The sequence below is a fragment of the Cyprinodon tularosa genome, unplaced genomic scaffold (assembly GCF_016077235.1).
Source record: "Cyprinodon tularosa strain WSP-4 unplaced genomic scaffold, ASM1607723v1 ctg66, whole genome shotgun sequence".
Classification (NCBI taxonomy): Eukaryota; Metazoa; Chordata; class Actinopteri; order Cyprinodontiformes; family Cyprinodontidae; genus Cyprinodon; species Cyprinodon tularosa.
Window position 1 is genome coordinate 4,585,342 of NW_024039407.1, and position 24,581 is coordinate 4,609,922.

At 40.7% G+C, this 24,581-nt stretch overlaps 1 protein-coding gene across 2 annotated transcripts in view; it reads right to left on the reverse strand.

Annotated features, from left to right (window-relative positions):
• Positions 1-2,089: 2,089 nt before the first annotated feature.
• The window catches only part of prickle3 (prickle homolog 3), a 35,861-nt gene continuing 13,369 nt past the window's right edge, over positions 2,090-24,581 (reverse strand). The window contains exons 1-10 of one of the 2 annotated variants that reach the window (XM_038309452.1): positions 16,512-16,745; positions 9,373-9,556; positions 9,095-9,208; positions 8,861-8,998; positions 8,341-8,544; positions 6,437-6,623; positions 4,509-4,826; positions 4,126-4,431; positions 2,973-3,338; positions 2,090-2,886 (exon numbers count right to left, since the gene is read on the reverse strand). In XM_038309452.1, coding sequence (XP_038165380.1) covers positions 2,426-2,886; positions 2,973-3,338; positions 4,126-4,431; positions 4,509-4,826; positions 6,437-6,623; positions 8,341-8,544; positions 8,861-8,998; positions 9,095-9,208; positions 9,373-9,556; positions 16,512-16,543 — 2,310 coding nt within the window. In that variant the 5' untranslated portion in view covers positions 16,544-16,745 and the 3' untranslated portion in view covers positions 2,090-2,425. Of the gene's footprint in view, positions 2,887-2,972; positions 3,339-4,125; positions 4,432-4,508; positions 4,827-6,436; positions 6,624-8,340; positions 8,545-8,860; positions 8,999-9,094; positions 9,209-9,372; positions 9,557-16,511; positions 16,746-24,581 lie in introns of those variants that run through there. The other variant, XM_038309451.1, reaches the window with a different exon arrangement.

Sequence of the window (24,581 nt, forward strand, 5' to 3'; positions counted from 1 at the left end):
AGGCTTTTATTAAACATCCGAAGAATCACTCTGAAAAAAAAAAAGTGGGTCTCTTTTACCAAAATGTTTTACAGATGGCACCTTCTGAGATCTTTAATAAATGTGCAATCTTTGGTATTTTGCCAATGAGACACATGTCAGCTAGATTTAGTGTTATATTAAATGCAAACCCGCAGGAGAACATCTCAGCAAGGCATCTGCTGCCTTCGCCTTCCTGTAAGCCGACTCATGCTGTGTGCGGCATAAAACAGAGAAACTACTGAGGAAATGCCTCATTTAACCACATTTATTGTCATAAAACGATGATCTCTCCGTCGCATTGTGGCCTCAGCAAAAAGTGCAATAAAATACTAAAAAACTACAGCATGATGCAGAGTTTTTTATACAGAAGTTATGAAAGAGAAAAATATATATTTTATAGCTGTACAATCAGAACTGTAATAGTCTCTTAAATAACAGTGTTTATTAGAATTTTTTTTTAAAGCAACACATTTTTGTTTTTTTAACAGCTCAGAGGGGCAGAACTTAAGCCTGCAAATATTTGGTCGCTACAAAAAGACCGTCATTGTAAAAGTTTCCACCGTTAAAATCTGCTACTGTAATTTTTCTTATTTAGATCAATGTAAGGTCCAGTCAGATCACGTCTTTATAACTAATAATCACTCCACATTCACGACTTACGCTTGGTTTACATATACGCATGAAAAGCCTTAGAAAAATTCTTCTTTTATTGCTGTAGTATTGAAGTCTCCCTAACATAAAAAAAAATAAATACATAACCTTTAATTTGAGCACTTTTATGGGCGTGAAAACATCCAACAACAGGTATGGCAGTAGTTTGAGTCATACAGTAAGAATCCAAAACATTTGGCTATGTTCAAATCTACTGGATGTCAACAATGTGGCACAACACATAAACATGTGGATTATATACATCAAGCCAACTAGATAGTACAGTGGAGGACCTGTGATGCCGAGGGCCTGTTTTTATACTAAAGATTCCTGAAAGGTTTTTGTAGTTCATGATATTATGAAGTCTTTGAAATTCTGGGACATCTTAATTTCAAGGCATACTATGCAACATTTTTCAGTTAATTAATGTGTTCCATAACGTTTTGGATGATTAAATGAGTCATTTCAGATTGAACAAAGGTTTTCTCGACCGCCCTAGTGGTCTGTAGGGGAAATACCGTACTTGCAATTGCAGGAGCCCTCGGCCCGGTCTTGCTTTACGGCGAGAACTGCTACACGCCCCCAGTGAAAGGCATGCTCGTTGCTAGCGCAGTGGCGATATTTGTGCAGTTATCATGGCGGAACCAGCGAGAAAACAGCAAAAGCCCATGTCGGAGGAGGCAAGAAAGAGGAAAAGGGCTCTCTACCGCAGTAGACATGGTGATTCATTGCATTAAGCTAAGCTCAAAACAACAGCGTCTGGCTTGACGGAGAAACCAGGAGAACAGCTGAGCATATTTACGACAGTGCACTTTAACTTTCGCCCTCTGGGGGGAGCCTCGCTGGAAAATCAACACCGGTTGCATAGTATACCTTTAAAAAATCTACGACCCAAATAGAGGTTGCAGGGTAGTACAGTCGGTAGCACTGCTGTCTTGCAGAAAGAAGGTTCTAAGTTTGATTTCCGGCCCGGGATCTTTCTGCATGGAGTTTGCATGTTTCTCCCAGTGCATTCATGGGTTCTCTCAGGGTTCTCCGGCTTCCCCCCACAGTTCAAAAACATAATTGTTAATTGGCTTCTCTAACTAGTCCTTAGGTGTCAGTGTGTGCGCATGGTTGTGTGCCTTTTTGCTCATGTACTGCTGGACCGCGACCCTGACAAGGACTAAACGGGAGAAGATGGATGGATATGATCCAAATAGCTGGAAAATCCATAGCTTTCCTTGACCTCATCCTAAGGAAAACCTGTAAAGGGGGAAGGGATCCTGGACTCTGGAGCTTGGCCAGTGGCTACCAAACTTTCTAGAAAATGATAGGAGAAACTACAGGTTTGAATTTATCCATAAATCAGGCTCCTACTTAGAACAAATAGATACTATATTAACTATTTATAAGCACAGCTGTTTTTTTTTTTTTTGACATACTGAAATTACAGTAGTTACAAACAGTTTTATCTTAACATTGGATACATTTTCTCAAATTTAAGGCTGCATTTACCTACTTTTTAAAGTGCTTCAATAACAGAGGATTTTTTAAAGGCTTTTGCACTAATATCTCTAAGTCCCACAAAAACAGATGCCCTAAACCTGAGGTCTGGTAGAGACTCATCTGAGGGAAAATGTGCTTCCCTCAGTGTGTTAAATATGAAGGCTGTGGTTTGAAGCTGCTTCTCCATCAGAAACCAGACCAATAAGGTGAATAAATCAATCTGGGCTCAACTTTTTCCTAAAAAGGTTTGTGATTTTCCGGCTGCTCAGGAGACAGCACAGTTTTTATCCTTGTCCTTTGCGCTGTGACTGAGAGCTCTTCTCCTCCTTATGCTGCCTCTCAGGCCCCCGTGTCTTTGCACCTCCGGCCCCTCCTCGGGTTTCTGGGATTTGGGCTCATCAGGCTGCTGCTGTCGAAGCTGGGGGGGCAGAGGAATCCGCTGTCCCAGAAAGAAGCCCTCCTCCTCTGATTCGGAGGACGAGGAGCAGGTGGAACAGGAGTCTCCGTGCTTGTAGCGTCCCTGCTGGAGGCTGAGGGACGGGATGCTGCAGGAGCTGCGTCCATCTCTGTCTTTCCCTCCTCTCAGGTCCAGAGTGTCCAGGTGAGGCCTTTCTGGCCGCGCGCTTCGAAGGCGCCTCTCAGAACTAGGAGGCAGAACGGGGTCAGAGGAGGTACGGGAGCGGCCCCACCCATTCCTCAGGTGACGCGGATGATATGACGAACCATCTAATTGGAAAAAAAAAATGAGATGAAGTAGAACCAACTGGACTCAACGAACATACAGAACCGCGAGGGATTCTGCTGCCGCTTACCTAACAGGTCCATCTGCGGTGGAACGCCTTTCTGAAGGTTCAACCTTCTTCCAAACCCACCCTCCTCAGCATCATCGTCGTCGTCGTCACCCTGCTTGTTTTCGATGCTGACATGAAGCCTCTCCTCCTCCTCATTTTCATCCTCCTCCTCCTCATCTTCTTCTACGGAGTAGCTGCTGCTGATTGGTTCCCTGAAGCTGACTCTAGCCGGGCCGCTGCGTGTCAGCGGAGGAAGAGAGTCAGGAGACGGGTCCTTTGGATGAGACGGGGTCAGAGGCGTTGGGTCTTGTGGCATCAGGTCCCGGGACTTAATGGGCAAAGGAGGTGGGAGGATGGGGGAGTTGTCTGATGAGGGGGGAGGCGTGTCTGCCCAAAAAACAGAGACAAAAAAAAACAAATGTAAAGAGATTTTAAACCCGATATCATGTACAGAGTTGTGAAATAATTATTAGCTTCTTTACAGATTTCTTTTGTTTTAACCGTTTTTTTTTTTTTTGTCCAATATTCAGATCAAACTAACAGTTCTATCAGACAGAGATAACCTGAGGAAATACTCATTTTCAAATGATGATTTTATTCAGTAAATCAAAAAGCCACCTATATGCCCTCTGCAGTTAAAAGCCACCCTAATGGCAGCAAAATCCCCACCAACTTCCAGCCACTGGCCTTCTCCTAGGCGTGCATATTTTTTTACTCTGAAGATGATGCTTATCTTTAGATCTTAATGTCCACAAATCATGACAGAAGGAACATTTTAGTATAAAGATTGATGTTTAAAAAGGAATTGTAGGGGACCAGCCAAGGGCCCATCAAGGAGAGTGGGGAAATTTTTAATGGCAACAGACTATGGAAACAGACTAACCCTAAGAGAAAAAGTAGAACCCCTAAAGCTAATGGTGGAGCCACTTCTAGAAACAAGACTGGCATTCAAGGCTTTTACATCACTGTGGATGAATTTTAACCTACTGGGACTGTTTAAATCAGCCATACAGGAGCCATGTTATGCATAAACATGAATGTAGATGGAGGTTCTGCTGTGTGTCTGGGTCCTTTAATGACCTCCTGGTTGCAGGGAGAGCTAACTTCGGCAGTCGGGCGACTCCTGGAAAGTGGCCACACATTTCTTTATCTGTGACATAGGGGTTTCTGTTACCTTGCATTGCCTGATTAGTCTTTTCCACCCAGTTCCTGCAGTCCTTGTTGGTGGAAGTTCCTCTTGAATTACGACCAGTTAGTCCAGTTTTTCCATTCTGCTCTCTCTGCAACTGAAAACCGGTGCCTGGGGGTTTGACGCTGCTTTCCCCTGGCAGCAGACTGTAATGTGGAACGTCACTGGGCCAGGTTGGCCCTAAGCCGTTTCCCAGATGAATGTGGGGCAGCGGGGAGTAGGAACCTCTCGGATGAGGGTGGCTGCAGTGTGATGGAGCTCCGTTCTGAACTGGAGCGCTGCACTGAAGGCCTGATGGAAGCAGATCCCATTAGTGTTAGGAAAAATAAAAAAGTTACGATACTTTTAAACCAAGTTATTCATATCACCTCTGTTCTCTACAGCAGTATACGTGCAGTCCTTTGCAGGAGTATGCCTGACGCCCTCTAGTGGCTGCAGAGGGGAACCACAGTGCAGCCTCTCTGGTGTCTTCTTGTGGAAAGGAGATCTGCTCTGCAGCGCAGAATCACAGGAGTCTGAGTTATTGGGATCCTCACCAAGAGAGCAGGACCTGGAGCAGAAGATGAGCCCGCCGCGTGGGAGGAAGGGACGGCCGAGCAGAGGCAGCTGACAGCGAGCGCAGCAGAAACAGGACTCCACCGCGTGCCAGTGCTGACCGTCATACATCATCTGGCCTTGGTCAATACCTGAGGAGGGACACGCTGAGGGTTATCTACACGACTGATTAGTAGTAGAATAAACAGTTTTGATACAGAAGTTAATACTTTTTGTAATTCAAAACTGGAGGGTGTTTTGTACCGACTCTGTAAATAGTTCTCCTAATTCAGTGTTTTTATACAAATAAATCAAGAAACAACATCTGTAAAGATTGTTAAAGGGCTGTTTCCCCATTTTTTTGGGGTTGGATCAGCTCCACATCAAATACTAATATGCTTACATTTCTCATATCACAAGTGGTGTTTTAAAGCATAGCTATTTGTATTTTACATTTATTCTGTGTGAATACAATAACAAATAGCTGTTTCAGAGCTTTGTGTATCATCTTGGATGTATTTGATAACAGCTATGTTCATAACCAGATCAAACCCCTGATTTAAGGTGAGCTAGAAGGTGAGAAAGCTGTAAAATGCCTCCTTGTTTGATGTTTTTTTTAATTTTTATTTAAACAATGAAAAAACAAACCCTGACACATTTAAAGTTACCAGAGGTCGGAGATCCTGCAGTAATACAAAATCTAACTGGTAGATTTGCTTCTCTGTTTTTTTATAGCTCTCTGATAATTTATGTACAAACTATCAACCCTGAATTGTCTTTAAGAGTTTTGTTTCATCTGGAGTTTACAAATGTTATTAAACAATGTTAAAATTGGTTTCCAAGCATCGTATGAGACCATTTCACTGTCATTAAATGCTGTATAAACTACTATCAGTACAAGTAAATGTGATCATAACATTTATACAAACAACATTCTCCAGAAGTAGGTGGATCAGAGTTATTCTGATGAACTCAGAGGTTACTTTTAAACAAATATACAGGATATAAGAGCAGTGGCGGAACTAGATTTTTAATGTGGGGGCGGGGGCTAAAGTATTCCAGAATGAGTTTGTTTTTCAAATCACTATTTGCAGTTTTAGCTCATAAACACTGAATACATTAGAATACATATAAGGAAGGGTTAGGGTTAACCCCAACCCTTCCTTATATCGGCCTCCTCGGTTGAAGTGCGATCCAAATAGTGCTGGCAGTTAGGAAGGAGCTAGAAAGAGGAAGCATGGTGTTTCCTAGCCCCAATGCAGTTAGCAAAGGAAGCTCCTGACGTTCCTAGCTGTTAATATGACCTATATGGTTGAGTGACAGGATGTATAGAGTTGAACAGATTACGTATTTTTTCCTCCTCTTTCTGACACGTGCTAAAGTCCACACTTTAATATGTTTTGGGTTTTATAACTGAGAGGTTTAGCCGTTGGCTACATTTGTGCATTTTTTACATTTTGTTGTTCTTCTCTAGAAGTATTTGACCAGCCTGATTCAGGTGGATGTCTGTTTTGTAACGAAGGCTGTCTGGATTCAGCAGAGCTCCTTTCCTACCCTGGATAGTGCTCTTACTAATGACCACTCGAATACCGGGATACAAGCTAGGAACAGAAGGCGGCATCTTCTGTTCCTAGCTTATCTGGAAAAAATACTTAGTTCAAGGCCAGGGGTTGGAAAACATTTTTTAGGTGAACCAAATCGAACCAGAAAGTGACACATGAGAACGAAATCTATTCAGAATAGCCAAGGAGGCATTTGGTACCTATAGTGTCTCCGCAGGTATCGCAGTACTCTGCATACAGGGATTCATAGCAGGAGCAGCAGTACGGTCTGCTCTCTCTCATGATGTAGCGCTGACCTCCTAGTGCTGCCTCGCACTCGAAGCAGCAGAAGTGCTTCATGTGCCAGTACCTTCCTTCTGCCTCCGTACACTCATCGGCTAGAATGATCTAGAAAAGAGTTAGATGGGACACATTGTGGACACAGAAGCACACAAACAAATTCAATCTGTGATAAAAGAAAAAAAAAATTATTTCAGCTCGCTGCCTTCAGACTGAGACTTTAGTCTATTGCTACGTTCACACCGGACGCAGCAGGAGCAGCAAAATCGCATCTGCTGCTTCTTTTTTGCTGCTTCTGACGGTGAAAAAGTGTGTCTGACACGCGTTGGGTGGAGCTACTCTATCCTTTCTTTGCCTTGCAGCTATATTTGCTGTGATCAGTGGGAATAAAGTAGTTTTAATATGTTTTTAGTGAGAAAGTCTACCTGAAAACTTAATCATTGCAGTCAGTTCATCCAGATTACCATCCTGCCTTCCAATATTATTTCCGTCGGAGCCGCTCAGACCCCCACATACCAGCGGTGCGCTGTCAGTAGGATCCCATTCAACAGCAGCCTATGGCCCGGTCGCCTCCTCGCGGTTCACCGCGGCGGCTGGTAGGTGGTTTTCATGTACATATTCCTAACTGCAGGCACCAGGATAATAAAGGCTAACATATTTTGTCGGCATGTTTTAGCATTTTAAGTTAATTTAGGCGTTAATAAACTGTTTCAGATGAGTGATCACAGCGCTCTGTATTATCAGCCATGTGTCTGTCTCCCTGCCGGCTCCCAGATCAGCTTCTCTGACTGGTTGATGCGGCGCGTCGAGCAGCAAAAGTTACATTTTTCCATCTCGAGCAGCGGAGCGTTTGCGGCGCGTAGCACACGTCAGATGCTTAAACGCTCCCGACGGGCTGCTTCAGCTGCTCAGATACGCTGCGCCTGCTGCTCAAAACGTGCTGCGGGTCCTTTTGCTGCGCCTTGACGCGCGTCAACCATTGACTTTGCATGTAAACTCGCTGCTTCTACTGCATCCGGTGTGAACGCAGCATAAAGCACCCTAAATGGTCTGATTCTTTGGTAAGCCATTGTGACTAATCTGTTAAATCCTAGGAAAAAAACACAGAGGGACAAACAGCAAAAAGTAGAAATAGATTTGGTTAGTAAATTGCATTTATTATTAAAATTAAGAGGAGTAAAACAAAAAAGAAAACATGTGAGAATCAATTTAAATGTATCAGAGTTTCTGACTGTTTTAGTTTATTTAAAGAAAGAAAATATCAGGATTAGTGGATACTTGTTGAGGACTCAAAAGCAGAGTTGAAGAGAGATGAATTCTAGCTAAATTTAATAGGGAAGTAGAAATACAGAAGCCATTATCAAGAATTGATCGAAAAGAAACTCAGGAACCACAAAATTAGAGACACCAGGAATAAACTAAGGGAATAAAGGAATTGGGAGAATCCAGCAACCCCAGAGGAGGATAATATATGCCAGAGAGAACAATGAATGCAGTAATCTACTGATTGGGAGCAGGTGTGGACAGAAGGATCTAGAAGGGAGCTAAGGGGAAGGAGACTGACACAAGGGGGCAACAGAGAGTGAACAAGAAATACACCAGTGCTAGAAAATAACTTGGATGACACTAAATGGAAAAGAAAGCAATAATCTATAAAACACAAAATGTCAAAAAGTGCAACTGAAAACTCAAAACTTAGAACCAAAAAGTCCAGAAAGGGCAGAATCATGAAAAAAAATGTAATGTCAGTTTATTTTTTTTTACCTTCTGACTCCCAACCATTAAAAAAGTAAGGATCTGCATCAGAAAAGGATGCAACAGTTACCTCATCGCAGGCCTGGCAGCGGGGCTTCAGCCTCTCAGCGTGGTGCCGACCGCAGAAGATCTGTCCGTCCTGAAAGAAGTAGATCAGATCCACCAGCAGCTCGCTGCAGGAAGAGCACTGGAAACACTGGGGGTGCCAGCAGCTGCCGTGACCTGCCCGGCTGGCAAACACGGCTATGTCTCCACCACAGATCTGTGTGCCACACTGGAAAAACAGATGTGGTTGAGTTGGGGTGTGGTACAAAGGGAAAGAAATGAAGCTGTGTATCCTTTAAGAAAAGATAAAAAATCAGTAATTTGCTTCTACAGCTCTGTGATCATTAACTCTGGGTGCTGCCGCCTTGAAGCAATACCTGCACCTACATGCAGCTGCACTTAATGTCAATCTAAAGCACTGATACATTTTCATAAGCTTCCACATCTGTGCAATTATGCTAGAGAAGGAAAACTGATGCTTTACAAAAGCCTCAGTATGAAATAGGATCCATCTTTTTAGATTCGGAAGTAAATATTATCTCCACCTGTTGGCAGATGGCTCCGGTCATGGTGACAGGGAATGGTCTGACGATGCCTTTGCCCAAATTATCTCGTTTTCTCTGCTGGCTGAAGTCACGCAGTTCTTTTCTCTCCTCCTCATCCAAAGAGTTGCAGTACTGAGGCTGGAAGAAAACAGACTCTTGTTTGGATCATTTTCACGATGAAGGACTGAGCATTTTTTCCCCCCTCTAATTAAAAGCTGCTGTCCCTGTAGTTACCTCACTGTCATGGGCTGGAAGTTGGTGCAGCAGCTGTTTTATTCTGTATCTCTCTCCTGGACTGTTCACATACGGCACTCTGTCTTCTGGTAAGCAGCTAAAGTACTGGTACACCTGCATCAGAAGACAAAGAAAGGTACAAATGAGAGACTATTTATCTAGTTACAAAAGCTATATTCAATTACACACAATCAAATCATTTGGTTCTGTGTTTAAACACGCCTAAATGAATAAAAGCATCTCTTTTAGGTGAGGGAGTTTGATTTATACTGGCTGACCTGTTCAGGCTTGAGCCCAGGTGGGACCCAAGCGTACTCTTCGGAGGCGCATCCCGAGTCGTCGTCAGAGATGGAGTGTCTCTGGAAGTCCGACACCAGCTTCGTCATCATCTTTTCCAGCTGCCCTGGCACCGATCGCACCGCATGCTCCTCTCGCACACACTTGCAGTGGACGCAGATCTTCCTGTGGAGACAGACACCGTTTTAAAGCGTCACCCCTCGGGGACTCTAAAGCTGATTTACGACAAAAGCAAAACATGATCGGATCTCATATCTTTTAACATCAAAAGCAGCTTATCCAGGCTGTACCTATTGCTGAAGCCTAAGACGCAAGTCTTTGAACTCCAGAGAAACAGAAACTTTTGTTTAAGATAATAATTTTTCTGCTCTACAAAGCTTTGCTAAAATGATACTTAAGCTTATTCAGATCTTATGTAACAACAAGAAACTTTAAAAAAGGCTGGAACTTCATGGAATAGCCAGATGCAAAGTAGTGTATAGTTGTTAAGCACATTTTTTTGGTTTGTTTACTTTTTTTTAAATGTACGGCAGGCAGTTATATGCAGTACTTGCTAAAAATTCAACTTCACATATCTCTCACAGTTTTGGGCATGAAGAAACTGGTATTTTTGCAAATTGGTTCTCTGCTAAAGAAACTAATTCCCACAGTATGATGGAGCCACTAGAAGGTTTTAAAGTAGGGAGATCTATTCACTTACTAAAAATTGCTTTATTTTTTTACAGCTTACTTTTTTCTGTGAAGGCCAAATAGGCTACATGGCATGACTTTATTTCAGCAATGTTTTTTTTTTTTTTCTAATCTCTCTTAGAGGCCAAACTTGTGGAGTGAACAAACAATCAGATTAACTTTTCGTCTAAAACGTCAGAATAAGGGGAGTGAAAACAACTTGCCACAGTTTTAAGATTATTTTTAAGAAGAATGTTAAAGGTCTATTTTATACTACATTTGAAAATTAAAAATATTAGAAATGAGGCCTCCACAACAATGTTTTTTTTTTTGTGATTAATGAAGGGAAATTCCTATCAGATTAGGCAGCCAGCATGTTCCAAAGATCTCCTTAATCAGCCCTCCTCTGGATGAGCTTTTTTTTGGCTTTTTATGCCCAATCCTCCTAAAGGTCACCCCCCCTCCGACCGCCACATATAGGGCACTATATAGTGCAGGGGTCACCAACCTCTTTAAGGCTGAGGGCTACTTCATGGCTACCGAGTCATTGGAAGGGCTACCAATACTGACCTATGAACTGGAGGGATCAGTGTTCACCTACAGTAAATCTCATGCATAAAAAGTCATTTTTATTCTTATTTTATTCTTTTATTAATTTCTTATTTTCATTTTGATATTGTCATTTTGAAACCACAGAAATATGATGAAATAGTTAACATGATGAAATAATACATAAATGATTAAAAAGAAGAGCAACAGAATAAAAAAAATTAAACTTAACCCACTGAGTGAGTTGTTCTGTATTCAGAAGACGAAGAGGGCATCCCATGTGGTCCTTGAGGGCCCCTTGGTGCCCGCGGGCACCGCGTTGGTGACCCCTGATATAGTGGATATGCTATTTTACATTAGTGTCTACATGTCTAGTGGATGAAAAAGTAGTGGACTCGAAATTTCCCACAATGCACCTTGAAAAGTACTGATCCTCCATGGTCACCAAATCAGTAGATGTGTCCCAGATTCTTTTGCAAGAGCTCGCTTCGGAAAGCATTATGGGATTTGTTGTAGCAGCGACAAATAACAAAGATGGCGCAGGCACCGTGTGTGGAGGCAGAGTTACGCGAACAACGGGGAGTAAAAAGATGTGATCATCTGTCTGAACGTCAGTTAACTGAGTTTACTGTAAAGTCCACTATATAGCCCTCGCTCTATATAGAGATGGGAGGGATTTGCGAGTTAGGGCGGACGTTCAGACCGTCTAGATGAAGGCCGCACCCTGACTGATGGGCTGCTACAGACCAATCTGGACAGCTTGTTTCCCCTTATGACATCATTAGCGGAATGATGTTCAAACAAACCATTTTGGAGATATATTATGCTCCCTTTTACACATTTGGTATGATGCATAGATAGCGTAGATTTCACCTCAGTTATGCCTCTTTTCAGCTTCTGCTTTAGAGCTGTAATGCAAATAAGCTGTAGCTGGTATCACCCAACTCCATCATTACACCGCACTTAAAAATGGCTGCAAACAGAAGAAGAATGATACTACCATACATCTCCGACCCCGAGTCAGACCCAGAAGCTGAAAAAGCAGAGCCTTCCGGAAAACAAGATATGATGCTGAAAGCATTTCTGAATGGAAAGTAAGAAGCAAAAGGCTACAGACTACCGTCGATAAAGATCCAGTGCTACCAACAAAGCCATCTTTCTCTGGTGTTAAACTGTCCTGTTCCATCTTCTCAACAGTGTTGCTTTTTCTAAGATACCTCTAGTCTAGGAGGTATTTTGGTTGTTTTAGGTTTGAAGAATCTAAGGAAGAAATGAAGCACCAACAGCGCTAGCATCCCTATGGGATTTTCAATGCAAATTAGTATAATGCTAACCAACAGTTGTCCACTGTTCAGTTGTAGTTTACTTTAAGTAAATTTTATGAACATTTTTCATCATGTATTATTGCCAATGTTCTGTTCCTCCTAGGGCCGTCCTACGTGCTCATCGTCATTTTCACATGGTGAGTCTGATAAAGTGGAAAAATTGCAAATCTTCTTTTGGAAAGTCAGTTTGTATGAGCGATGCAAACAGCAACTTTTAAACAGAGCGTGCATGAGGAGAAATGGGCCTGTGCATGCTCTAGCATACATTTAATAGGCGTTCCCTCTCGGGAGCAAGCACGGGGTTGTGCATGTGTATTTTTTTTTTTTAAATGGAGAGGGCCGGTCTTTTAAAAAATCCCCCACTATACCTTTAAGTTGTGTGTTTTATTCCAATAGGAATTATAATTCTTGCACCAACCAATGCTGTCATCATTATTGGGAGATTTTAAAAGGCGACACCATCAAAACATCTACCTAATGCCAAAAAACAACTGGGAGGGTTTTTTTTGTTTCAGTGCTTGGCTTGTTTTAAGAGACGAGACCCAAATGGCAGGAATGGTCCTGTTTCTAAAACTAAACATATAAATGAATTAGATCTCCATAAAGCACGTTAAAGTTTGCAACTGTAACCATCGAAAGCAGGAAAAAATGTAAAGAGGTGCAAATACTTGTATATTTGTTGAGGGTGGAACAAAGTAACATACTTAAAGATCAAGCTTTACTTCCAGTTGCTAAAACAGAACCAAACAAAAGGACTAATAACAGTTTCACATCACAGTCATATGTCACTCCCACTGCTTTCAAACATATAATTTACTAAGGCACCATGCAGGAGACATTACATCACAAACCAGCCCACAAGCACATTTTTCAGGCTGACTAAACTAGACCTTCTGCTGCCAGTCAGAACACAACTGTTGTCTCTGCTTTTATAAGCATATCAGAAAAGAACACCAGATCCAGATAATCTAGAACTCAGAGGAGTCAATGCCCTCCTCACCCTGACATCTTGCAGCCTCTGCATCAGGACCAGCACATCTCTGCCATGCAGGCGGCAAAACCAGGTCACGGACATAAGCCTGGCTGTCGATCTGGGACAGTTAGTCGAGGGAGGAGAAGATGGGATCGCTAATCTCCGTCTGCCTTGTACTGCCACCATCTTGTCCTCAGTCTACATCACATTCAATCTGAAGGAAGGTGTTACTGTGTGTGGGACCGGTGGAGTCAGGATAAAAGTGCCCAGGGCTGAAAACGAAGTGTGGGTGTGACAATGTGTCAATACTCTGCTTTTACTTTACGTTTCTGTAGTGATTACATAACAGCTTGCCAGCTGGCTAAAGTTCACATGGCAACAAAGCTGCTTTACTTGAGCACCCAACCCCCAAGGAACCAAAAAGCCTGTGCACCCAAAAACAACCACTGGTCATATGCGGATTAATGCTCTTCCAATCAACAGATATATATTTATAGAGAGAGAGGCAATAAGTGTTTTTGGATGCTAGTCATTAGCATTTCAAAAAGAGTCCTCCATCTTACCCATATTAAAATCTAATTAATGAGAGGTTGATGATGTAATAACAAGAGATATCAAAATGGGCTCCCACTATTTTCCTGTGGTGCTTTATTGTTGGTTGGCGATTAGAACCCTGAAGGCTGAAATTTAATTTAATTGGTGAATAAAAGGTATATTGGGATTCTGATGTATGACAATGTCACATTCAGTTTCAGGCTGTGATGGCTTCAACCAGCAGTAGGTGGCAACCGTCACACACATCCAAAGGTAACAAAAAAAAAAAAAAAAAAGAGTCTGAAGTCATTAAAGGTACAAAGTTATGGTTGAACTTTTTAGAACAAGTACTACTAAACTCCTAAATTAGCTATTATTTGTTTAATGTGTTCCAACTGTTTTATTTTCTTCTCTACCTGCTTTTATCATGTTTTTTATTTGCCTTTATTCTGTTTTTTGTGGTCCAATTTGTTTTATTTGTTTAACAGAGGTTTTTGCTTTTATTCTGCTTTTATTTTTCTTCTATTTTATTATCTAATTCATATAAAGCATTTTGAATTGTCCATGTACTAAATTGTGCTATACAAATAACCTTGCCTTGCCTTAACTTGTCACACCTGCTGGAATTTGTTAAAATAAGCTGCAGTTGGTTTGAGTGGGAATGAAGATTAATTGTGTGACAGTCTTGCTTAACGCTTTAATAAACACTATGTTTGCCCCAAGTATCAAATTATTCATGAGACAATCAGAAAACTCCTCTGCCATGGCAGCCACCTTGGAATTTGATACGACGAGTAAAATCACAGCTAAGGTCGCATTTCATAAAGTGGATTTTTTTTTTTCTCTGTTTGACATTTAATTAGACTTTTCCTCTTTTATGTTCATTAAGATGATGAAACTACTTTCATCCCTCAGACCAACCACAAAGTTCAACTGACTTCCTGCAGTTCTCAGCTTCCAGATTCTTGTTGCTTTTTCAAATAAAACGTTAAAAATTAACTGGTTTTCCATGTGATTCTGTATGTGTGTCAAAAACAAAATAAAAACAAACATGACATTAGTTATCCTTCTAGATTTTCTCAAGATACCTATGTGGTAATTCAGCCCATTCTTTTAGACATAACCTCAGTGGCTAAAGTAGGTCTGTAGTAGGGATGGAACGGTTTATGAAAACTGTCCGAACTGTCTCGGTTCGATTTGCGCGTGTTGCGTTCGGTTCACGCTGCTCCAACATGTCAGGCTAACCCCGAAATCCCACATACTCCGTCAGCGCTCCGCCCTGCTGCGCTCCAGACCGCCTGCGCAAAGCAAAGCCTACAGCCTCCACTGTGGCTCCCGTCCGCTCCGCTCTGAGTTCCTTGGAGATCTTAGAGGGCATGCGCCAGATGATTAAATTCAAAGCAGCAAAATATGTGGAAATGATCCATGGTTTCCGAGGATCATTACAAATAATTACAATTCATTAATTTTTGGGGATTTTTTCATTAATTTTTATGGGATTTCGGTGTAACAATCAACATATACCGAACCGAAAACCGTGACCACGAAACCGTGAACCGAACCGAACCGTGGATTTTGTGAACCGTTCCACCCCTAGTCTGCAGGCACCATCATCACACACCTCTTAAGCTGTATTCATAGATTTTTTTTTCTTTTTAATGGACTGAAACCAAAGTCTGTCGCTGTTTTTCTAAATCTACACCATAGCTGATTTAGTAGTATGATTAAGGTCAGTGTCCATTTAGATGATCTGCTTGTGCCTAAGCTTTAGCTCTTAGTAAAGCGCTGCAAGTTTTTTCTTTCATATTTTCACATTTCATCATTATGCAAGTCATGTAACAATATTAGTGCGTTTGCGTACTGCACAGGCGTCAAACTCCGGTGTTCCAGTGTCAGTATCCTGACATCTTTTAGATGTCTGTCTGCTTCAGGAAACCTTTTTTATTTGCTCAATTTAAAGGGTTGATTTGCACATATTTAACCACACAGAACTAGTCTCTGGGACAGGAACCATCATCCTCCTTATAACTGGACTTTTATTACTGATGTACATCCTCATCTGAACTGATAAACATGCCCCTTTAAAAATTCAGAACTTTTATCCATGGATACAATTCTTTTGGTTTTTTCCCCTAAATTTTTTCCATGATGTCACACAGGGAAGCAGCGCTTAGGAGTCTTTGCCTTAAACAAACATTCACTGATGCTCCTCAAATTAAACTAATTGGGGTAAAGTAACCAATAAAGTTCTCTAAAAAGCCTTACGAAGTTATTTAAAGTGTATAAATCTATTTCTGTAAACTTTAGGGCTTTGAAAAAAGTAAAACATAAAGCTCTCATGATTTGTAGCCAAAAGAATAAAGTGATACTGACTCAACGAAAACAGGTCATTTTTAAATTAAGAATTTTCTGTATTTTTTATGAAAAATATGTTGTATTATATTTATGTAAATACTTGGTTCCAACTAAATGTGAAAAATAAAAACAATGTATTAAGCACTAAGAGATTCACTAATCGCAGAGTGGATTAGCTAATCACAGAATGCTGCAACAACATGATAACATCATTAAACACATCATTTAAAAATCCCATAAATTCAGTCAATGTCAGCTTAAACCAACAGCGTGCATTTTTCTGGGTCCAATAAAACAATAAAGGTTAGTGAGATACTATTGATTTAAAAACGGAAATGTCTTATCTCCACTTTATACGATTTCCTCTTCAAAACGAGTTACAGTGAGAATAGGTAAAAAAAAACAAACAGGTTTTGGTCTTATCCCCGAAAAGCTTGACTGCTTCAAACTAAACTAAAAACAAACACATTAAAATAGCTTTTCCTCCTCTAATCAATAGAGGAAAACATTTCCCCTTGGTTATCATATTAAACAAAGTTTTGAAAGATAATACAACTCATCAGACAGCAATATAAGGACGTAAAGACAGCATAAACACAAAGTTAAGGCACAAACTAGCATTTATCTTCTAAAGTCCATCGCCCCTTTAGATAATTACTGTTTAAGCTTCCAGTCTAACTAATCCAGTTATTGAGAAACTAGAACTTTTAGTCACCTTCTGCAATAATCATGACCAGTTAGTCCCATTCAGTGCGTTGATGCCTTCCATCCAGACTTCTGATCCCACCACTCTGTCCATTTAGGTCCTCTTCCCTAACAGCCCGTCTGTGTGAGGAGGACACTTTATGGCTGCTCCTCTCCATGTGGGATCTTCTCTCTGCGCGCGTCGCTTTTCACTGTCCCCACCGAGCGCCGACTCCCACCCTCCTCCGTCCCGTGTGGGAGAGCAAACAAATGGCTCCGACTCACCAGATTTAACCACACATGCCACCCGAAGTACAAACAGAACTTAACTTTTTATGAGCTGACGCAATTGCAGAAACTGATTTAAACAGAAAAACTAGAAACAAGAACAGATGAGGAATTCTGCATATTCACAATAAGCCTTGAAATATTAAGTCAAACTAGAAAACAACAGTGTACTCACAGTTTTTCTGCTCTTGTGACTAAACAGCCGTAGCTGATTCAAAACAGATGGATGATTGTAGCGTTGGTGGCATTATTAATCATAGAAATCATCCAGAATTGGAGCTTATGAGCAACGGTGTAACATTTGTTGCATTATGAGATCAAGATGGCGATGCGTGACGGTGAAATGTCCCTGGACAAATACCAGACAGAGAGCTCTTCCGTCTGTGGAACGTCACGATGCTTCATCTCATCAGACGTCCATCCACTGAGGATTAAAAACCAGTCTGAGATAATGTCAGACTTTTCTAAGCATAGCATGTAAAGAGATGCTTTCATGCTTCTTCCGTGTGAAGACGCAGTAAACGGGCCTCAGATCTGGCTCCAGACAGATGGGCCTTTCCCCATAACTCCCTGCCACTAATAGGGGATGGAGTAATTACCACATGGCTGCTGAAACTAATAGCAACCGGTGACTTTGATCAGGTTTGAAGCATGGCGGGGGACCTGTGGGTCAGCAGTAACTCGATTCACTTTCCGTCAGGCAGCGGAAGCACCATCTGCCTCCCCCCCCAGATTAAGAGGTGTCTGAAAAAAGCTGGATGAAGATGGATCGCTTCCCGCTCAGAGAGCATCAGCAGATGAGCCTCCGCTCTCTTGGATGATCTTATCCGTCGGTGAAGGTGTGACTCTCGATTGGTTATCAAGGAGGATGCAATTAGAAACAGACTCTGAGGTCCTAAAACTGACCCCCCATAAATCACAACCACTTAATCACATACATGTTGCGCCTTCTGCTGGATCAGATATGTCTAAACAGGACATTTGTCTCTGTCATCTTACCCTGATGTAATTCCTAATCTGTCTTTAATGCATAATGAAAAGGCATAAACTAAAAGTGGATTATGTTAAACCTGCGCAGATTAAACAGATCAATAAGCACAGAGGCTGGAGGTGGAATGTAGCTAAAATGTTTCATAACCTCTAAGCTCTTCATATCACCTGAGGACAGTAAACTAAATATGAAATAAAAAAAAAAAATCTCAGCCTTTTTTGTATCCGTTTTTACTTTTTTTATCCGCAAGTCAAACACTCTTTGAACTGTACTAAATGTTTAGAAATAAAATCTGCTGCTTGGGCAAATATATGGCTGAAACTAACTTCAAATGTATATAGTTTGCATACTGTATCATTTAAATATATTTTCTTATTTATATCCTGCAAAAATTCTCATCACCCTGGACTTTGTTTACATTTTACTAGGTTAAAATTTCTGGTGACTTTATCGACATCATTATAAAATAGTGCACAATTCTGAAGCGGAAAATGACACAAAATTTGACTTTTTCTTTCAAATACACATCTGTGAACTGTGATCAGCTGTTTATTTCTATTCAACATAATTTTCAGTCTGTAATTTTCCTACACTGCAAAAAACAATCTAGAAATGAGCAAAAATGTCTTAAATTAAGTGTATTTACTATTAATTTGAGTAGGTAAATGAGATAATCTGCCAATGGAATGAGTATTTTTACCCTTAAAATAAGATAATCAGATAATATGCACTTGAAATAAGACAATGCAATTGTATTTTCTTATTTTAAATGTAAATCATCTTGTTCCATTGGCAAAATGTTTCTTTTACCTCCTCAATTCAAGAACAAATGCACTTGTTTTAAGAAAAAATGACTTATATAAATTTAGATTTTTTTTTCCAGAGTAACTGCTAGTAGAGATCCAAGTACTCCTTTTTTTTCTTTTTTTCTAAAATAGTTCAAAAGTATTCAGACTAGAAAGAGAACATCAACATGAGTCAGCTCCTCCACGTGCAAAGAAAGATAGCGGTGTCGGCAGTGTTATGCTTTGGGCTCCATTTTTAATATATGGAAGAAAGAACAGAGCTAAAAGGACAGTAGTAGGTTAACAGTAGAAAACCATCCAACTTGAAAACTATATGATGTGGAGCTCAACCAGCTAAAGACACAATATCATCAATATCAACTTTATGTGCCTCTTTTTTTAATTAACATAAGATTTCTTTAAGGTAAATCCTTTTTAATCACTGACTTAATTACAAAGCAAAATCTTGATTTTATGTTTCTAACAGAGACATGGCTTGATGAAAACAATGAGATGCTGAATTTTCTACACCAACTTTCTCCTAGATTTTGGTCTTTGATCCAAACCTTTCCGCTGTAGTTTCAGTGTCATGCTTTGGGCTGCTGTTTTATTTTATTTTTATTTTTTCTACAGTGTCCTGTCTGGCAATAAGAATAATTGTCTTGATGCCAAAAAGAGCCAAACAGATTTTACTTTCACAAGTGTAGCAGTATGGCAATTGCCATATTGCTCCACTTGTTTCATGTATATAAATTGCTTTATTATAATTATGCAGGGAGTTTTACAGTTTATATGCACACTGCAATGTAAATAGAGCAGAAAAACAGAAGAAGAAAAAGGAAAAAAGAAAAAAAAGTGAAAAGATGAAAGAAAGAGGAGATAGAAAGGAGATAATGACAACATTTTCAGTCTGATTCATCACTAATATTCTTTAGTCTGACATGTACTCTGTGTTACCTGAAGATATGGATGTGGGCTTTCTGTATGGAAGTGAGTCTCTGAGTACATGGAACCAAGCACCTGTAATTGGTTGGCTGCTGTTTTAATGCAGAGTTCCCCCGCCCCACACACACCCACCCCAGCCTCCTTTCTGACCAACCTTTATAGACGTTGAAAGAAAAGTCAACAGCTGTATATCGACTCTTTTCACTCAGATTCATCTGTTTTTAGCTGTATCCTAATTAAAATCATCTCGCACGAGCTGCCTCCCTCATTTGAAGAAATGTATCCCCGGAGCACGATGCTGCCACCACCATGGTGCGTTCAGGGAGAGGTGTAGATTGTGTTTTCCTTCCTCCAACACACAGTGTTTTGAACGATAACAAAACAATCTGGTTACGTCTAAACATACATGTTAATCTGCTTTGAATCCTTTATCTCTTACAATAAACTTTAAAACGCACTTTTTAGGACTAAGAATTGTGACCCATAAGGTGCTTAATCTATTAGATTTGTTTTATAAACTAGATCTGGTTTAAATTTCTTCAAATCCTTCCCTGTATGTTTTACTCCGCCCATGTAATGTTTTTTTTTATCTGCTGAATCAGCTGAATTTATACCAGGGTTAAATTATTCACACATGGGACTGTATTTACTGAGTAGCTAGGTCGTTGCATAACAATATATGTATGGGTACCAGATTTATTGACAAAATTCACTTTGCTTCTGCTTCAATTATGAACTATTTTGTGTTGATTGATCAAATCCCCTGTTGCCTGTAAAGATGTAAAACAAGAAACATTTCCATGGGTGGGAATACTTTTGTGAAGCATTGAGAACAATATAAAGCAGAGGTCTGGTCTGCTGAGGAGAAGTTGGACTGAAAGTGGGACTAAAAGGGAGGAAAGACGTAGGGAGTCAAAGAGGTCTGCTTTTGCAGCTTGATCTCATTAATGTGACTGACAGGATCAGATTGCCCCTAGACCCAACCAGCTGGATATGCATTAAAGGAGCAATAGAAGACATTGCAAGGAAAACAACCCAAGAGTTTAACTGAAGAAATATAATCACTGCTCTGGAGTTACTCTAATGGCATCAGAGAAGAAAGTAAAGGACAGTTGAAAGATGCAATAAAGAGCAAAGCTAAAAAGTGAGGATATAGTAGATCATCAGAGGAAAAAACTTTTTTTTTTTTTTTTTGTTATGCCTTTGATTGTGATTTTTTTCCTGCTTTAGATATTACTCACACATGGGTTATAGTTTAGACACATAAACATTCTACAAATACTTAAGGTACTGTGATTTGTAAAAAGTGCTGGAAAAATAAGGCTGGTAAACAGATAAAGAGACTAACAAACACATTAAGGAGACTAGCAAAACAAAAATAAGGCCTGCAGACATCAAGCTTAGAGAATAACACACAAAGAACATGTAGAAAATGCTGCAAAAGAGGAATGCTATATTCACAGAAAATAGAGAGATGTAAGGAGCAGACCAGCTGCAAATACAAAAAGGCACTGTGTCACAAAATGCACTAAAACCACATACCGTATTTTCACGACCATAAGGCGCACCGTACTAAAAGGCGCAGTCTCAGTTATGTGTGCCATTTCTGTATTTAACACACACATAAGGCGCACCGGACTATAGGGCGCGTTTTTTTATATACAGGTACATGTCCTCTACTACCTTTAAATACCTCTACTGCATATTTAAAAATACAGCGGGGGCAAAACTGAGTATGACTATGCTTTATTCATGTATTTATTACAAAGTATTAATCAAACCTGGCAGCTGGCCATGAGACAGACACATCGCAGATGACACAGCGCTGTGATTACTCCTAAATTAACGTAAAATCCTGAAACCTGCCGACGGAATATGTTCGCTTTTATTACCGGTATCCTGGTGCCTGCAGCTAAAATTATTTAGATGAAAAACACCTGCCAGCCACTGCATGAACCCGGAGGCTGCCCGGCCTAGAGGCTGCTGTTGAAGGGATTTCTGCTGTCGGTGCACCTCTGGTATGTGGGGGTCTGAGCGCCTCCGACAGAAATAGATAATCTGGATGAACTGACTGCAATTATTAAGTTTTCAGGTGGCCTTTCTCACTTAAAAACATATTAAAACTACTTTATTCCCACTGATCACAGCAAATATAGCTGCAAGATTTAGATTATTTAGATGAAAAAACACCTGCCAGCCACCGCGGTGAAGAGGAGGAGACCCGCCCAGAGGCTGCTGTTGAATTAAGTTTTCAGGTAGAAAAATAGAGCCGGAGCAAAACTGAGTATGATTGTGCTTTATTCATGTATTTATTACAAAGTATTAATCAAACCCATCAAAGTCATCATCCTCTGTTTCTGAATTAAACAGCTGCGCTAAATCAGACATGCCCATTTCCCCTTCTTCGCTGTCAGAGTCACTTTCCGTGAAGCGCGGCTCCTCGGAAATAATGCCGGCTTTTGCAAAAGCTTGAACAACAGAGCCAGCAGACACGTTAGTCCAAGCATCTACAATCCATCCGCAAACGGTGGCGTAACTTGCCCGGCGCTGCCTTCCACTTATCCTGAAACTGTGCTCTCCGTCTGTCATCCATCGCTCCCATGCCGCTCGCAGCCTTACTTTGAACGGCCGGTTCACACCGATGTCGAGCGGTTGAAGTTCCTTTGTCAGACCCCCCGGGATAACGGCGAGCACAGCGTTTATTTTTTTTCACCATGTTTTTCACATCGGCTGTGAGATGGGCACGCAGCGATGGTGATGCGTGGAAAAAAACACCTGTTCTCCTCACATACCTGCCTCAGCCAAGCTTTCATCATCTCCTCATCCATCCAGCCCTTTCCATTTGCCTTAATATGTCATCAGAGCGCTGTGTCTGTCTCGCTGTCAGCTCCCAGATCAGCTTCTCTGATTCGTTGATGCGGCGCTTCCAGCAGCAAAACTTCAATTTTTCCATCTCGAGCAGCAGCAGCGGGACCTTTTGCTGCGCCTGTACGCTCGTCAACCGTTGACTTTGCATGTAAACTCGCTGCTTCTGCTGCACCTGCTGCGTCCGGTTCACAGCAAGCGCATTAATTTGTTTCACCATGTTTTTCACATCAGCTGTGAGATGGGCACGCATGGAGTCAGATTAACAGCGATGGTGTGGTGATGAGTGGAAAAAAAAACACCTGGTCTCCTTACATTCAGCCACTCTTTCATCATCTCCTCAATGAGGTGGTCTCAAAAGTCGCACTTGCAACACACATAGGGCGCACCACACCAAAGGGCGCACCGCACATTTTGAGGAAAAAAAAAGACGTTTATGTGCGCCTTATAGTCGTGAAAATACGGTAAATGATACCAACACACACAACACCAAGGAAAAATGTTACAAGTAGAAAATAAAAAACAACACAAGTAAAACATGCAAACCTTCTTTTGATAACGGGAATGCTTCATGGGGAGCATATCCATTACTCACCACTAGAGGGAGCATTGCAGTTTTCTTCCTTTTTCCTGCGTTTTGAGTGTTAGCATCATTTACATTGATGCAGTGTGTTTATGTATCTGCAGATCTTTTGTACTTTGTTGCTCTCTGTTTTTTTTGATAGCAGGTTTTTTCTTTTGCAGCATTTTTTCCCACTCGCTTGTGATTTGAGTGTTTTTGTGTCAGTGTTTTTTTTTTGTGTGTATTTGCAGCAGTTTGCACCCCTCTTCCTCCATGTAAATGGTCTAATCAATTATTTAAGATATTAAAAGATTTTGAACAGCCCACAAAAAGCATTATTCATCTTGCACTTGACTTGTGCTCCAGGTAATCACTTAGAGGAAGGATTTGGTTGAAAAGTCAAGGGGCTCTAACCTTACAAGCCTCCGGGAAAGAAGACATGGGATGGGATGCCATTTTTGAGAAAGACAAAGGATGAATACGACAAAGGCGGAGGTCTGAAGATCAAATTGCTGCAGCTTTAACATGCAGCTTATGTAGAGGGAGGATTACTGTTGCTCTGCCATGCTTCATCTCCATGTGTAGGTACAGCTGACTCTAAAGTAAACCCTATTCATGACAATAGCCTCAGCTGTGGATGCATCGAGTTTGATTCTGACTAATCTATATGTATTGATCAGGTAAACAGATCAAATAAAAAAAAAACTTTTAGTGAAAATGTTGCTTAGTTGTTTTATACAAGAGTTGAAATTGGTTTAACTCTTTAACCTAAACTGTATACAAACACAACAGATCCCATATAGTCTTTTAATACCAAACAAAATAAACCTAAAATTGAAAAACTGTAATCTGAGAATTTGTTTTTATATATATTGTTGACGAGGATATAGCAAGTGTACGTTGACAAAACGTCAGGAGAAAGGCAAAGAATGTAAAGAAGCAACTGTTGCTACAATCTGGGATGATTTATAAGGTGATTTCCTGTTTGACAGGTGACTCATCAAGTGGAAAATATTCAAGAGAGAAGCTACTTTTCGTAGAAGTGGATGTTGCAGCACCAAAGGTTCAGACAGGGTAGTACAAACAACAAACTAAAAAAACAAGAGTTCTGCCTTTAAGTTGGAGGGAAGTCATATTTGAATTTCAAATCTTTCTGGCTTAAGCATGCATATAAATGTAGACTTTATCAGACCATATTGACCCAAAAGTTAGAAAATTTCTATTTAAAAAAAAACCTGTCTTAAACTGTTTTTTTCCCGTTATCTTATGCAGGCCAGTTTGTTATACATCAGCTTGTACACCTAAATTGGGCCAATCATATATCAACGGTCGTCTTTCAATCAAATTTTTTCGGTCATAATATCTTGATTCTAGCCGAATAAACTAGCCCCACCCGCCAGCGGCCAAAATTATTTTTGCCTGTGAGTGGTCTAGCCTCGATGAATGGCCCAGGCCCTAGAACTGGTGGGCCAACAACAATCTTCCGATGTGTCATTCATCGGGACTAGACTAAATTACACATTTAATCTCACATTTAGTCTGGTTAATCAGGCTATCTTGCGTCATATGTCGCAGCTAATATACGCAACGGTTGAAATAAGAAATAAGAATCCTTTCCTTTCCCATTGAGTTCGTCTGTGTCTTCAGCAGGCGTAGAGCTAACAG